The sequence below is a fragment of the Capra hircus genome, assembly GCF_001704415.2.
Source record: "Capra hircus breed San Clemente chromosome X unlocalized genomic scaffold, ASM170441v1, whole genome shotgun sequence".
Lineage (NCBI taxonomy): Eukaryota > Metazoa > Chordata > Mammalia > Artiodactyla > Bovidae > Capra > Capra hircus.
This window is the reverse complement of record NW_017189517.1, coordinates 37,719,787-37,734,948: the sequence shown is the minus strand read 5'-3', so window position 1 is coordinate 37,734,948 and position 15,162 is coordinate 37,719,787. Positions and strand designations below refer to the sequence as shown.

The 15,162-nt window shown below is 40.4% G+C and overlaps 1 protein-coding gene across 1 annotated transcript; it reads left to right on the top strand.

Moving 5' to 3' along the window:
* Positions 1-11,005: 11,005 nt before the first annotated feature.
* Positions 11,006-11,527, top strand: LOC108634441 (late histone H2B.L4-like). The gene has a single exon (XM_018044105.1). It carries the CDS (start codon positions 11,006-11,008, stop codon positions 11,525-11,527), a length of 522 nt encoding a protein of 173 aa, XP_017899594.1.
* Positions 11,528-15,162: the final 3,635 nt, after the last annotated feature.

Here is a 15,162-nt window from a genome sequence, read left to right as displayed (position 1 = left end):
CCTGAGCCCTTCAGGAAAGGGACATGGCTCTACAGGACAGAAAAAAAAAACCAAAAGATTTTCTTTAAACTGGCAGAACCTCATGAGATTAAGAAAAAGAACTGAGGTCCTCATTTCACGCCAGTCAGAATGACTGCTATCCAAAAGTCTACAAGCAATAAATGCTGGAGAGGGTGTGGAGTAAAGGGAGCCCTCTTACACTGTTGGTGGGAATGCAAACTAGTACAGCCACTATGGAGAACAGTGTGGAGATTCCTTAAAAAACTGGAAACAGAATTGCCGTATGACCAGCAATCCCACTTCAGGGCATACACACCAAGGAAGCCAGAATTGAAAGAGACACGTGTACCCCAGTGTTCGTTGCAGCACTCTTTACAATAGCCAGGACATGGAAACAACCTAAATGTCCACTGGCAGATGAATGGATAAGAAAGCTGTGGTACATATACACAGTGGAATATTACTCAGCCATTAAAAAGAATGCATTTGACTCAGTTCTAATGAGGGGGATGAAACTGGAGCCTATTATACAAAGTGAAGTAAGTCAGAACGAAAAACACCATTACAGTATGAAAATGAAAGTGAAGTCGCTCAGTCGTGTCCGACTCTTTGCGACCCCATGGACTGTAGCCTACCAGGCTCCTCCCTCCATGGGATTCTCCTGGCAAGAGTACTGGAGTGGGTTTCCATTTTCTTCCCCAGGGGACCTTCCAGACCCAGGGATTGAACCAGGGTCTCCCGCATTGCCGGCAGACACTTTAACCTCTGAGCCACCAGGGAAGCCTACTAACGTGTATATATGGAATTTAGAAAGATGGCAATGATGACCCTATATGCGAGACAGCAAAAGAGACACAGATGTATAGAACAGTCTTTTGGACTCTGTGGGAGGAGGTGAGGGTGGGATGATTTGAGAGAATAGCATTGAAAGATGTATATTATCATATGTGAAACAGATTGCCAGTCCAGGTTTGATGCATGAGACAGGGTGCTCAGGGCTGGTGCACTGGGATGACCCAGAGGGATGGGACGGGGAGGGAAGTGGGAGGGGGGTTCAGGATGAGGAACACATGTACACCCATGGCTGATTCATGTCAATGTATGGCAAAAATCACTATAATATTGTCAAGTAATTAGCCTCCAATTAAATAAATAAACTTTTTTAAGTAAAATAAATATATTAATTTTAAAAAACCATAATGAATTTATAAGGACTGAAATGAAACAGTAACTTCTCTCTTCAAATAGAGGGGGAAATCAGAAACTTTTATAAAGTGAATAAAATTATTCACTATTGAAATAGTTGAGGAATTTACATGAGTGGTGTGACTTTATTTTCCCTTAAGTGCTCACCAATGTTCTCTGTATTATTATTATTATTATTATTATTATATGAGTATGTACACACCATTACTTATTATCAAGCATCCATGTTAGAATGCAGAGAAGTGTCTTATATACTATTAATTATGAAGCAATGTTATATAAATTGTACAAGGGACCATGAAAAACAGAGGGAGCTACAAAAATCTTACACTTACTAGCACATCAGCAGAAACATTCATAGATATATAAGAAATCATAAATAATCGCTCCCTTAATGCACTAAGTTCTGAAGTAATTTATAAGGCATCCATCAATAAATAACTTGTGATTATCAAAAATTCAATATTTTCCAAATTGCACAGGGATTTGGATACCCTTATTCATCAAAAAATTCTATATAAGTCTTTCCCTCAATATTCTACATTTATATGCTTGAAGAATTAAAAATTGCAACTATACCACCTAGTAAATGTCATACCAGCATTTATCTGTGAAAAAAAATTGGTTTCAATACAATGGAAAATTCAACAGCTATGCCCACCTAAACTCAAAATTCTTGTCTTCTCTGGGTTGAATTCCGTTCAGTTCAGTTCAGTCACTCAGGCATGTCCAACTCTTTGCGACCCCAAGAATCACAGCATGCCAGGCCTCCCTGTCCATCACCAACTCCCAGAGTTCACTCAGACTCGCATCCATCGAGTCAGTGATGCCATCCAGCCATCTCATCCTCTATCGTCCCCTTCTCCTCCTGCTCCCAATCGCTCCCAGCATCAGAGTCTTTTCCAATGAGTCAACTCTTCGCATGAGGTGGCCAAAGTACTGAAGCTTCAGCTTTAGCATCATTCCCTCCAAAGAAATCCCAGGGCTGATCTCCTTCAGAATGGACTCTGGATCTCCTTGCAGCCCAAGGGACTCTCAAGAGTTTTCTCCAACACCACAGTTCAAAAGCATCAATTCTTCGGCGCTCAGCTTTCTTCACAGTCCAACTCTCACATCCATACATGACTACTGGGAAAACCATAGCCTTGACTAGATGGACGTTTGTTGGCAAAGTAATGTCTCTGCTTTTGAATATGCTATCTAGGTTGGTCATAACTTTTCTTCCAAGGGGTAAGTGTCTTTTAATTTCATGGCTGAAGTCACCATCTGCAGTAATTTTGGAGCCCAGAAAAATTAAGTCTGATACTGTTTCCACTGTTTCCCCATCTATTTCCCATGAAGTGATGGGACTTGATGCCATGATCCTCGTTTTCTGAATGTTGAGCTTTAAGCTAATTTTTTTTCACACTCCACTTTCACTTTCATCAAGAGGCTTTTGAGTTCCTCTTCACTTTCTGCCATAAGAGTGGTGTCATCTGCATATCTGAGGTTATTGATATTTCTCATGGGGAAATTAAATAAATACTCTTGTTTAGGCTTCAGAGACAGCACAATAGGCCTCTGACTTTGCTTCTGACCAACCTGGACACTGCCCTGACTACTGCTGTGGCTGTCAGCCACATCTACTGTGAGTGTGGAAGAGAAACACAATTGATAGATAGGAAGTGGATCTTGCAGTTTGTTAAGTGCCTGGAGGAGGTCTGGCCAACCATTCCAGGATTTAGCAACTTTCCAAGATTTGCAGAACAAAGCCAACAGCATTGGAAAAAATTAACATCGTACCACAGCTGCAGTTTTGCTTACAGATTGAAAATGATAATCAGTTTGTGGCCTGGGATTATAAGCAGGGAACCCGGAACTGCAATCTTTGAAGTCTCACCCACGGAGTGGACGGGCTGCCTGGGACCTTTTCCCAGTTGGGGCTCCAGATGTGCTGTGTCACGTGACTTCCCAGAGCTGTTTAAGTCTGAATGCTGTTCGAAATCCAGATTGGTGATGTATCCTCTGCTCTATTTCTCTCTCTCTTTTTAATGTTAGTATATTGCAAGTAAGTTAGATAATTCTCTAATAACACTTGTATTGTTTATTTGTATATAATGAGTAGCTCATTTTGTTAACAAATCCTTTGAACCTGCGATGAAAGTGAAAACTTTTGACAAAACGACTATGGTAAAGTAACTCCTAAGAAATGTTTGTCACTTCTGGTAGGCAGAGGAGATGTATTTTCTTAGTCCATTTCTTAGGTTTCTTGACCTCCATTTAATTCTTTTATTCTCTTTATGAAGTATTTTGTAGTATTTCTTTCATCTATCTTCTAGATCATATATTCTCTCTCCATTTCTGTCTCGCTGTTTAAACTTTCTTTACCCTTCTGTTATGATGTTCAGTACTAGAAAGCTTATTTGTCTGCTGATAATTAGCTATTTATTACTCATGTCTTATGTATCTTATCATCTATTTAAATATGTTAGGTATATTTCTTGTACTTCGCATCTGATTATTAGTCTTTACAGGTTTTCATCTTGGTTTATAGTTTATGCTGATGCTGTCATTTTAGAGGGGGAAGTTGTATTTGCTCGGGAGGGGGGGCATTAATTGCAGGAATACTTGTGGAAGCCTCAATTAGGGTTAAGCTCCTCTAGTTGCAATTAGATTTGCATTTGCCATACGTTTGCAAACAGAAATTACTTGGGCCATGCTGATAGTATTAATTAGAATACCAAAGCTACATCAGTGCACTCTTTTGGTTACAAATGCTTTATCAAAATTTTATTCCCCACCCATAGCTAAAGACAAAAATTAGAATTTTCTTTGATCCTTTCTTAGTTATGAGAAAGAAAGTCCAGTTTTTCACTATGGGCATAGTCAATTAATCAGTTAGAATTATGTGTGTGTGTCAGCTGTCTATTGATTTGAGCCACTTTTCAAGCACATCTGAGTATTTGAAATACTCTTTAGCATAACTTTGTATATTACAATTTATAATGGGAACATTTAAAAATTTTCTAGCACAATTTCCAAATGTGAAATGTAAATATCTGTTAAAAATATGAACCATCCTAAGACCACTCAGTGATAATCACCTGATACCTAAGCTACACTGCAAAGTTCCAAGCGCCTTCACACATATCTGGTGCTGAAAGGGGCCTCTTTTCTTGTGGGGAGGTCTAGCAGGACAGACTAACCCTTTCCATGGTAGCTCTATGTCCTCAAACAGCAAGGCAGAAGGACATTCCTTCTTAAACCTTAGGCTGGTAAATGGCCTAATACAATTTCTACCAGTTTTATTTATTCATTGCTCAAAATAATCAGAAGCTTCATCAGCTCAAGAGGAGGGGGAAACAGACAAGACTTCTTATTGGAAGGAGTACTCAGGGACAAGCAATATTCCTGAATCTAATAGACACTGAAATTAAAGTCAAGCTTCTTGCAATATTTTTGTGTGCCATACACAGGGTAAGGCTATAGAAATAAGTGTTCACTATAATATGATGATTTCCTTGGATTGGCTTACTCTTTACTTACTACTAGGAGAGGGACACCTACTATTTAGTGGAATCTTATACTGCATGCCACAGCTTTCACACCAAAGTGAACTGAAATTTCTAACCATTATAGACATCGTAACCATTTATATAGACAAAGAAACAGGCAGATAGACAGCAAGGAGAATGTAAGTACAGATTTCTTGGTGAAAGGAACACAGACAGACCTGGCCTGAATAACTAACTTTTTTGATTTAGGAATACAGAGTTTTCTCATATACCTCATGGCCCTCTTCTTTTTGGGTCCTCTAATATCTGACATTTATTTGTAATTTGCCTCCTCGATTGTGAAAAGTGCATATCCACAGAGTCATAAATGGGGCAGTCTTGAGGAAAAAAATTAGGGAGAGGGAAAAGCATAAAAAACTGCCCTTGTATGATGTTGGAGTTTGGTTAAGGGAAACACTTTATTATATGTTTTTCACTTGAATTATTTTCCAGAGGATTATTTGAGATCATTGGAGGTTATGCTTTTATATCGAGATATTTCCTATGAAGCAGGCTCATCAAGAGAAGCATGGTTTCTGTAATCCTCTGTTAGAATCACTCAAAGGCAAAAGCATGCCTAATACTGGATCAGACACTGAAGTGAGATTCAGGAAATCACCTGGATCCTGGTGTCAGTTCTAACTCAGTAGCTGTGTGGCTCTGGGTAATGCTCTTCACCTACCAGAGTATGGTAAAGGACTCGAGTTTTCAGACAGTTATATTACACGGATATATTACATAAGCCAGTCCATTGACTTCCACAAGCACAGTAACCCTGCATATTACTCCTACTTAAAACAAATTTCCCTCAGGTGCATGACAAAATACCTGCTCAAGCATCAGCCCTACCATGCTATATGACTTCTGCTTCTCTTCACTTCTCAAAGATCGATGAATTCCACAATGCCTCTGTATAGAGGGATACTGCAGTTATTTCTGCAATATTTTGAACTGAACGAATTTCAGCTCTCGTTTATGTTTTACAGTAAATTCTATCATAGAGATGATGTTGAAAAACATTTGAACTATTTCCCTGGGGTTGAAACTTACAGTTTGTTACTTAAGCAGTAAAGCCCTTGTGCTAATTTGTGTTTGCAGTAGCCAGCACCACTAGGTCGTGATTATTCTTTAGGTGCCTGTTTTCTTCAATCACCCTGTGAAGTGAGCAGTTACGTATGCTCATTTCCCCTCTTGGTCTTCAGCAGTGAACCTCATTTCTCTCCCTCCTTCCTAGGTGGCAAGTCTCAGTCACCCATGCACTTCTGCCTTCATGGACTACATGATGCGGTTGTAAAACTGGTTTCCTAACGCCTGTATTTGATTATTGGATTCAGTAAATGTGAAACACACCTAGACCAGTAAAAATATGCTAGTGGGTTAGGTTTGCTGGCAGGAATTCTCACATAATAACAATGTATAAGATTTGACTGGAAAAACATTTGTATGTCATATGGGTAAACACTGGGATATTGAAAGCAGCAACAATGAGCACAACAGAAATGAAGTTATTCTGTGAAATAATGTCTTTTTCCTATGGGTCCATAGTTCTCTTTTCAAAAATGCAATGGCTCTGAAATGAGCTTTTCATTTCCAAAATTATATTCAGCTTGTCTGCAATCATCTCAAGGTCCCACCTAGAGATATTTTCTTGCCATTGCTTTGGTGGAAGAAGTTCCTGCTCTCCTTGGGAATCATATTCTTTTTTTGAGAATGACATTCTAACATGTATACTATCATGTAAGAATTGAATCGCCAGTCTTTGTCTGATGCAGGATACAGCATGCTTGGAGCTGGTGCATGGGGATGACCCAGAGAGATGTTATGGGGAGGGAGGTGGGAGGGGGGTTCATGTTTGGGAACGCATGTAAGAATTAAAGATTTTAAAATTAAAAAAAAATAAAATAAAATAAAAGTTCTCTCATGAGATTTCTCTAATTTTCCACAAGATGCTAAATAATATTCTTGATAATTGGACTCACATTTCCTAAATATTTAGTGCAGTGACCAAAGAGAGCCCTGGAGGTATAACAGCCCATCAGAATTCTTCTATATTGGACCAAAAGATACAGACCTTCATTGCCCATTCTTGAAAAGGCACTGTCCACTTCATACCTGTACTACTCAGGGAGGCTCTCTCTAGTATCTTGCCACAGGACCTAAATTCTTTTTCTTTATCTCATGAGGTTCTGCCACTTTAAAGAACGCCTTTTGTTTTTTCTGTCATGTAGAGCCGTGTCCTTTTCCTGAAGGGCTCAGGAAAAGTTTGATTTTGTGGATTATCAGAATTTTATGTCAATGTTTGGCTGCTGCTCCTGCTAAGTCACTTCAGTCGTGTCCGACTCTGTGCGACCCCATAGACGGCAGCCCACCAGGCTCCCCCGTCCCTGGGATTCTCCAGGCAAGAATCCTGGAGTGGGTTGCCATTTCCTTCTCCAATGCATGAAAGTGAAAAGTGAAAGTGAAGCTGCTCAGTCGTGTCCAACTCTTCGCGACCCCATGGACTGCAGCCTACCAGGCTCCCCCATCCATGAGATTTCCCAGGCAAGTGTACTGGAGTGGGTTGTCATTGCCTCCTCCTCTTATATCCTATCCAATACGAAATAATTACAACTGCAGGTGTGAAGAACATTTTGTAACAATTGAAAATGACACACTATCTTCTCGCTCACAGAAAGAAAAAGAAATAAAATACTAAAATGAAATTACTAAACATTCACAGAATTGTGAAAATGACTGTGGTGGGGCCACCTTGTTTCTCATAAGTGGTCACCAGTATGCTCTCTTTTTATTTATTTATTTTACTTTACAATACTGTATTGGTTTTGCCATACATCAACATGATGGAAGAGGCTGGAAATATTCTCATGTTTAGTTCAAAATACATATCTCCTATGGGTTGAATTTGTGCCTCTAAAATTAATGTATCTATGCCATAAACACTCATATTCATATGTGATCATATTTGGAGATGAGCATTTACCAAGCAAACAAGTTCAAATATGTTCATTAGATAAGTGTTAATTTAAATGAGTCATATCCATATAATAAGGGAAAATCTGACATACATACACAGAGGAAAGAAAATGTAGACAGGTATATGGGGATTTCAGTTATCTGCAGGCCAAGGAGAGGCCTCACACCTTGCATAAGATCAATTCAGATGAAACCTTGATTTGGACTTAGAACCTCCACAAGTATGAGACAAATGAATGTTGTTTAAGTGACCTAATCACTAGCATTTTGTACAGGAGCTCTAGAATACTTGAGAAAGTGTTGAAAGTGTTACTCGCTCAGTCGTGTTTGACTCTTTCTGACTCTATGGATTGTAACCTAGCAGGTTCCTCTGTCCATGGAATTTTCCAGTCAAGAATACTGGAGTGGGTTTCCATTTCCTACTCCAGGGAATCTTCCGGACCCAGGGATTAAACCTAGGTCTCCTGCATTGCGGTGGATTCTTTACTACCAAGCCATTTCCTAATACTGATAATATATATAAATGACCTTGATTAGTTTTATAAGACCAACTATAGATAATTGTGCTTGTTACCCTACTGTCAGAGTAGATAAATAACCAAACCTGTTACCTGCTGTCACCAGACCTGAACACCCCAGGAAGACAGTTATTGGTTCAGTCAGGAAAACCTCGCTGTAGAGTGGTTCAGTGACTGTGCCTACCAGTTTGAGTCCCTCCTTGGCTGACATGGAGTCAACATGAACTTTTTTAGCTTCTCTGACTGAATGAATGCTCTCACCATCCCTATGAGGTTAAGTTGCAAATCATGAAGGTTTTCCACTTCAAAAACAAGAGAATGAGGGGTGAAAAAGAATGACATTAGATTAGCTGAACAAGTTAGGGTAGAAACTTGTGATTATAGGAAGTTTGAAATGGGTTTGTTTGTTTGTTTTTGTTTGTTTTTGTTTGTTTTTTTCCTGAATTTTCTGTTGCACTTAACTTTTATGCTGTGTCGGAGTCTTCTTTTTATGTGAATCCATAAACAATGGTAATGTTGAGAAGGTTTCTGAATGGAGTATGCCTTTCCTATCAACACCATCATTCGTGAGTTGAGACTGGCAATTGTTATTTAAGCCGTGAAGCCATTTCCCTTATTTTGCATTCACAGTGACCCACAACACTGCAAGGTGATTGCTCACTAGGCGCTCTTATTTCCTCAATCATCAACTGAAGTGCATAATCACCAGTGTTACTCCCCCTTCCAATCTTCAACATCAAACTCTGCTTTTCCATCTCCATCCTAGATTTCCTGTGTATCAGAGACTTTTGAGGTCACAGTTATCCCCTCAAAACCCAATTGTGGTTATTTTCAGTGTTTTTTTTTTAATATAACTGATGTGTTCATTTAATGTCTGAATTTACAAATGTGAAAGAAACACAGCTCATTAAAATGTCTAATGGAATCTTAAAATGACTTCCTACACAAGATATGATTATATTTAGGTCTTCAGTCCATTTTGAGTTTATTTTTGTATATGCTGCTAGAGAATGTTCTAATTTTACTTTATTGCATGTAGCTATCCAATTATCCAAGCACCACTTATTGAAGAGACTGTCTTCTCTCCATTTGTACATTCTTGCCTTTTTAAATTGTAGATTAATTGATCATGGACTGCAAGGATATGCAACCAGTCAATCCTAAAGGAAATCAGTCCTGAATATTCATTGGAAGGACTGATGCTGAAGCTGAAACTCCAATATTGTGTCAAATGATGTGAAGAACTGACTCCTTGGAAAGACCCTGATGCTGGGAAAGATTGAAGGAGGGAGAGAAAGGAACGACAGAGGATGAAATGGTTGGATGGCATCACCGACTTGATGGACATGAGTTTGAGTAAGCTCTGAGAGTTGGTGATGGACAGGGAAGACTGGTGTGCTATAGTTCATGGGGTCGCAAAGGGTCACACATGACAGGGAGACTGAACTGAACTGAATTGACCATAAGCCCATATGTTTATTTCTGGGCTCTCCTGTTCTAGGATCCATGTGTCTATTTTTGTGCCAGTACTACACTGATTGGATTACTGTAGTTTTCTGTTCTAGTCCAAAATCAGGGAACCCGATTCCTCCAGTTCTGGTCTTCTTCTTGAAGATTGATTTGGCGATTCAGGGTCTTTCATCTTTCCATACAAAATTTAAAATGGTTTGTTTTAGTTCAGTGGAAAATGCCCTGGTATTCAATCCACATTGAATATGTGGATTGCCATTGATAGCATGGTTGTTTAAAGAATATCAATTCTTCCAATCCACAAACAAGGTAGACCTTTCCCTCTGTTTGTATTATCTTCAATGTCTTTGATCAGTCTTATTCTTTCTAAGTACAGGTCTTTCACCACCACCTAGGTACATTTATTCCTAGGTGTTTTATTTCTCTCTCTTTTTATTCTTTTTCTCTCACGCTGGTGGCTTTCTAGCAATAAGAGTGATCATTTTTTTGAGAAATAACCACTATAAATCATTAATCAATTCCAGATTGTGTGGTATTTGGGGGACCTAAATAATGTTTAAGAAAACAGTTTAAAATTTGCAAAATGTTAAATATTTCTAGTATGTATTCCTATTTCTGTTTGTGTTCTGTATTTGGCAAATGGGATTTTGTCATTCTCTTCATAGTGATCATTGTCTTTGGTAAGTTTTGGAGATAAGAGCTGGTCAACTAATTCCTATGCTTTTCAGGAGCTCTGTGCTGAGGATGTCAGGAAATTTCTGCTCTGGGCACTGTAGGTCAATCAGAAGGAAAAGATTCTGTGTTGGAGTAAAATGTCCACCAAGTGACCTGAGTCATTCTGATGTCTGAAACAGCTTGAGTTATGGAGATCAGTCAGACTCTTTCAGGAAGCTCTAACTGATTATTACATTTTTCAACTTAGATGACTTTGGTGACATCTTTGAAACTTCTCTTGCATCAACAGTAGACATAAATCAGCTGAGGAGAATAGATGACTGGCTGTCTCCTTCATGGGGCAGAGTTCAAAGATTTTTCCGGTGGAAGTCACGGAAAGTTTAAAGATACCACTGATTTTGACTGTCTGTGTGGTTAAACGTGGGGGAGGGGCAGTGGGAGTTGGGGGTGGGGCATCCAGTGTCACGTGACATGGGCTGCCATAGTAACAGGCCTCCTGCCTCGCATTTTATCCAATCAGATATGGACAGTGTTTGTGACTTCAGGGAGGGCAGGGCTTATAAACTCCGCCAACTGCCTTCAATTCCCGCATGTCCTTTCTTCTGAGTAGTGGGGACTGGTGGCTCTGACATGGCTCAGCCATCCTCTGACAGCTCTGAGGAAGACCTGGGCACCAACGAAGCCGGAACCTCCAAAATAGAGCCCTCTGAAATGGAGTCCTCTGAAACAGAGACCTCAGAAACGGAGCCCTCTGACACAGAGACCTCGGAAACCGAGCCCTCCGAACCAGAGCCCTATGATGCTGAGCCAAAGAAGGCGAAACAGAAGACAGCTAAGGGCCGCCGCCGCCGCCGCCGCCGCCATCTGAACAACTTTGCAAGCTTCGCCACATATTTCCCCAGGGTGCTGAGGCAAGTGCACACCGGCCTGAGTCTCTCTCACGAGGCCATGAACGTCATGGATTCGTTCGTGAAGGATATGTTTGAGCAGATCGCCGAAGAGGCCGGGAGCCTGGCCCGCTCCAACAAGCACTGCACCATCACGAGTGGGGAGATCCAGACAGCCGTGAGTCTTCTCCTGCCTGGGGAGATCGGCAAGTACGCAGTGTCCGAGGCCACCAAGTCGGTCATCAGATACAACACCCGCAGATGAACTGCCTCATGACCACTGCAACATCGCAAACCAAAGACTCTTATCAGAACCACTTGAAGGGAAAAGACCTGTAGTGATAAAGAGCCACGTCCATCCACTCTGGCTTCTTTAGGTATGCCCTACTTTCCATCTTTAAAACTTTTCCATCCCAAGGAAAACATTAAAAACCTCATCAAGTGTGCTTCAATAACGGTCGGTTGTGTCATTTGTTTGATGGAAAAATCGTGTACTTTTTTCTTAACGTATTGCAACGGGTCGCTTTCCTAAATGGTTATTTCTATTCGTGGTTTATCAGTCAGTGATTTTAAGTATCTTTATGGTCAAAATTCTTTCCCTAAAAGTTTCATTGGCCTTTTTCATTTTCACTCTCCCACCTATATTTAGGTTATCATCCAGGGATTTTTATATGGGATATGCTGCTGCTGCTACTGCTGCTAAATCGCTTCAGTCGTTTCCAACTCTGTGCTACCCCAGAGACAGCAGCCCACCAGGCTCCCCCGTCCCTGGGATTCTCCAGGCAAGAACACTGGAGTAGGTTGCCATTTCCTTCTTCAATGCATGAAAGTGAAAGTGAAGTCGCTCAGTCATGTCCGACTCCTAGCGACCCCGTGGACTGCAACCCACCAGGCTCCTCTGTCCATGGGATTTGTAACCGATAAAGAGTGGTGTATGCTTCCCGGGTGGCTCAGCGGTAAAGAATCCGCCTACAATGCAGGAGTTGCAGGAATGGCAGGTTTGATCCCTAGGTCACAAAGATCCCCTGGAAGAGGGCATGGAAACCCACTCCAGTAGTCTTACCTGGAAAATTCCATGGACAAAGGAGCCTGGTGGGCTACAATCCATAGAGTCGGAAAGAGTCAGAAACGACTCAAACCACCTAGATGCCGGCATCCATTTCTTGGGGCTTCGCAGTTGGAATCAGTGGTAAGAAACTTGCCTGCAATGCAGGAGACACAGGAGCCCTGGGTTTGATCCCTAGGTGGAGAAGGTTCCCTGGAGGAAGGCATAGAAACCCACTCCAGTATTCTTGCATGGATAAGCCCCATGGACAGAGGACCCTAGTGGGCTACAGTCCATGGGATCACAAAGAGTCTGGCAACACTCAAGAGGCTTAGCACACACAGATGCATCCATTTCTTGTTGTGGGACATGCCTCTAGCTCTTTGCATCTGTAAAAGAGGAGGAGGATCAGCAATTAAGAGAAATAAGATGACTCCTTCTACCTCAAGTATTTGACTGCTAATGCTTAAGAGAATATTTACTGAGTTTAATGTCCATTGTGTTTAATGCCTTTCTAAAAATCAGACTGCAGATTAATGGGGAAGGTACTGTGGTACTGTGCCAGTTCACTAAGACACTGCTATCGTGCTCTGTGTTTTTTGTGTTTGTAAATACAGAAATGCAATAGGATCACTGTTGAAAGATGTTACAGATGCAGCATAATTGGTCTAGAGAGTGAAGACTGGGAGTGTAAGGGAGGACAACACATAAGAAATCTAGAAAGAAAAAAAGAAAATTGGAATTTTGCATATCAGTTTCTTCACTCTATCTATTGTATATCACACATAAACTGCTTCTGAAGAACTCCATAGTACACTTTGGGAGAATGAGAATAAACTGGGAAATGAAATTGCTAGGAAAATAATTCAGAACTTACCGAACTCTGTCATGACTGACCTAGAGGAAATACTATAGCTAGAGTCAAGAGGTTGGAATTTTGTAGATCCTCCTAGCTTTTCTCTCATTGTTTTGCTGAGAATCAAATCCTTCACAGATTTTTACATCCAATAACAGTGGTACTGATAAATTCTTCTCAACTTTAAATTTTTTTATGGATATATTCATGAGTTGCAATATTATATTTGTTCAGGTTTACAACATAGTGCTTCAGTTGTTTTATATATTATACTCTGTTTACATTTATTATTAGATAATTGGTATATTTTCCTGTGCTGTACAGCATATCCTTGTTGCTTAAAGTTCAAAATGAATAGTTTAAAATATAATGAAATATTAAGTTCTAATGAAAAGCTTTGTAAATTACAAAGGACTGAAATCGCAGAGTGCTTTGTCTCTCTCCAAGGATGTAGTAAACTTGAAATCAATCTTTTAAAAAAGAAATAGGAGAATAGAATTATGGACAGAGGGAAAGGGGAGGAGAGAGTGAGATGCAAAGAAAGAGTAACATGGAAATTTACATTACCATATGTAAAATAGATGGCCAATTTGAATTTGCTGGATGGCTCAGGAAACTCAAACCAGGGCTCTGTATCAACCTAGAGGGGTGGGATGAGGAGGGAGTTCCAAAAGGGAGGGGATATATGTATACCCTAGGCTGATTCATGTTGAGGTTTGACAGAAAACAGCAAAATTCTGTAAAGCAATAATCCTTCAATAAAAAATTAATTAATTGAAAAATAAAACATATCTCAAAACAAACAAAAATAAAAGGAATAAGAAAATCACCAACTACTTTGAAATTCAGCAATATACTTTTAGAAATAAAAATGTCAATGCACCAAGAAGAAAACACAATGCACATTAAATTCAGTAAATACTATCATAAGCAATAGCAGTCAAATACTTCAGGTGGAAGAAGAAGTCATCTCATTTCTCTTAACTGCTGAACATCCTCCTCCTTATTTTGATGCAAGGAGCTAGAGGCATGTCCCTCAACAAGAAGTGGGTGCATGCATCCGCGCTAAGTCTCCTCAGTTGTGTCCCACTCTTCGTGGCCCCATGAACTGTGGCCCACCAGCCTCCTCTGTCCCTGGGAATTATCCAGGAAAGAATACTGGAGTGGGTTTCCATGCCCTCCTCCAGGGAACCTTCTCCATCTAGGGACAGAACCTGGGTCTCCTGTCTCTCCTGCATTGCAGGCAGGTTCTTTACTACCGGCACCACCTGGGAAGCCCCAGGAAATGGATGCCTGTACTTAAATTGCCATGGTTAAAGCAGGTGCTTGAATGGAAAAACATCAGGGAAACTATCACCCCATGTTCCCTCTCCATCTTTAGGCTGAGTGTCACAGGAAGGTTGCTATTTGTTCGTCTCTCCTCACTCCACCATACGTTTGGCCAATTGCTTTGGCTCATGGGCTACCAGTCCCTCATTGGCTGCTACTGTGGAGACTGTGGCTACATTCTCTGTCACTGAACTATCCCATCATCCCTGCAAGTGTGCAATTCAGTCAGGATTTTTGTTTTCTTTCTTTTATTTTTATTTTTTTTAAAAGCAAAATGTTCTAGGTTGCAAACAAAAAATAAGATCAGAGAAATCTGGATAAGGTGATTTCAAAAGATATGGTGCTTGATTCCAGAAATTTAGAATTTTCTTATTTTATACTGTGTTTGAGTCCTACTTTACACATGGAAGTGAATTGGGATTGAAGGAATAGAATGTGATTTTTATATCTGCTACTGCTGGTGCAGTGGTCAAGAATCTGACTGCCAATGCAGGAGACGAAAGAGACACAGCTTCTATCCCTTGGTCAGAAAGATCCCCTGGAGTAGGAAATGACAACCCAATTCAGGATTCTTGCTTGGAAACTTTCAAGGAGATAGGAGCCCAGTGGGCTCCTGTCCATGGGGTCAGAGTCGGACATGACTGAGTGGCTGAGCGCACACACACACACA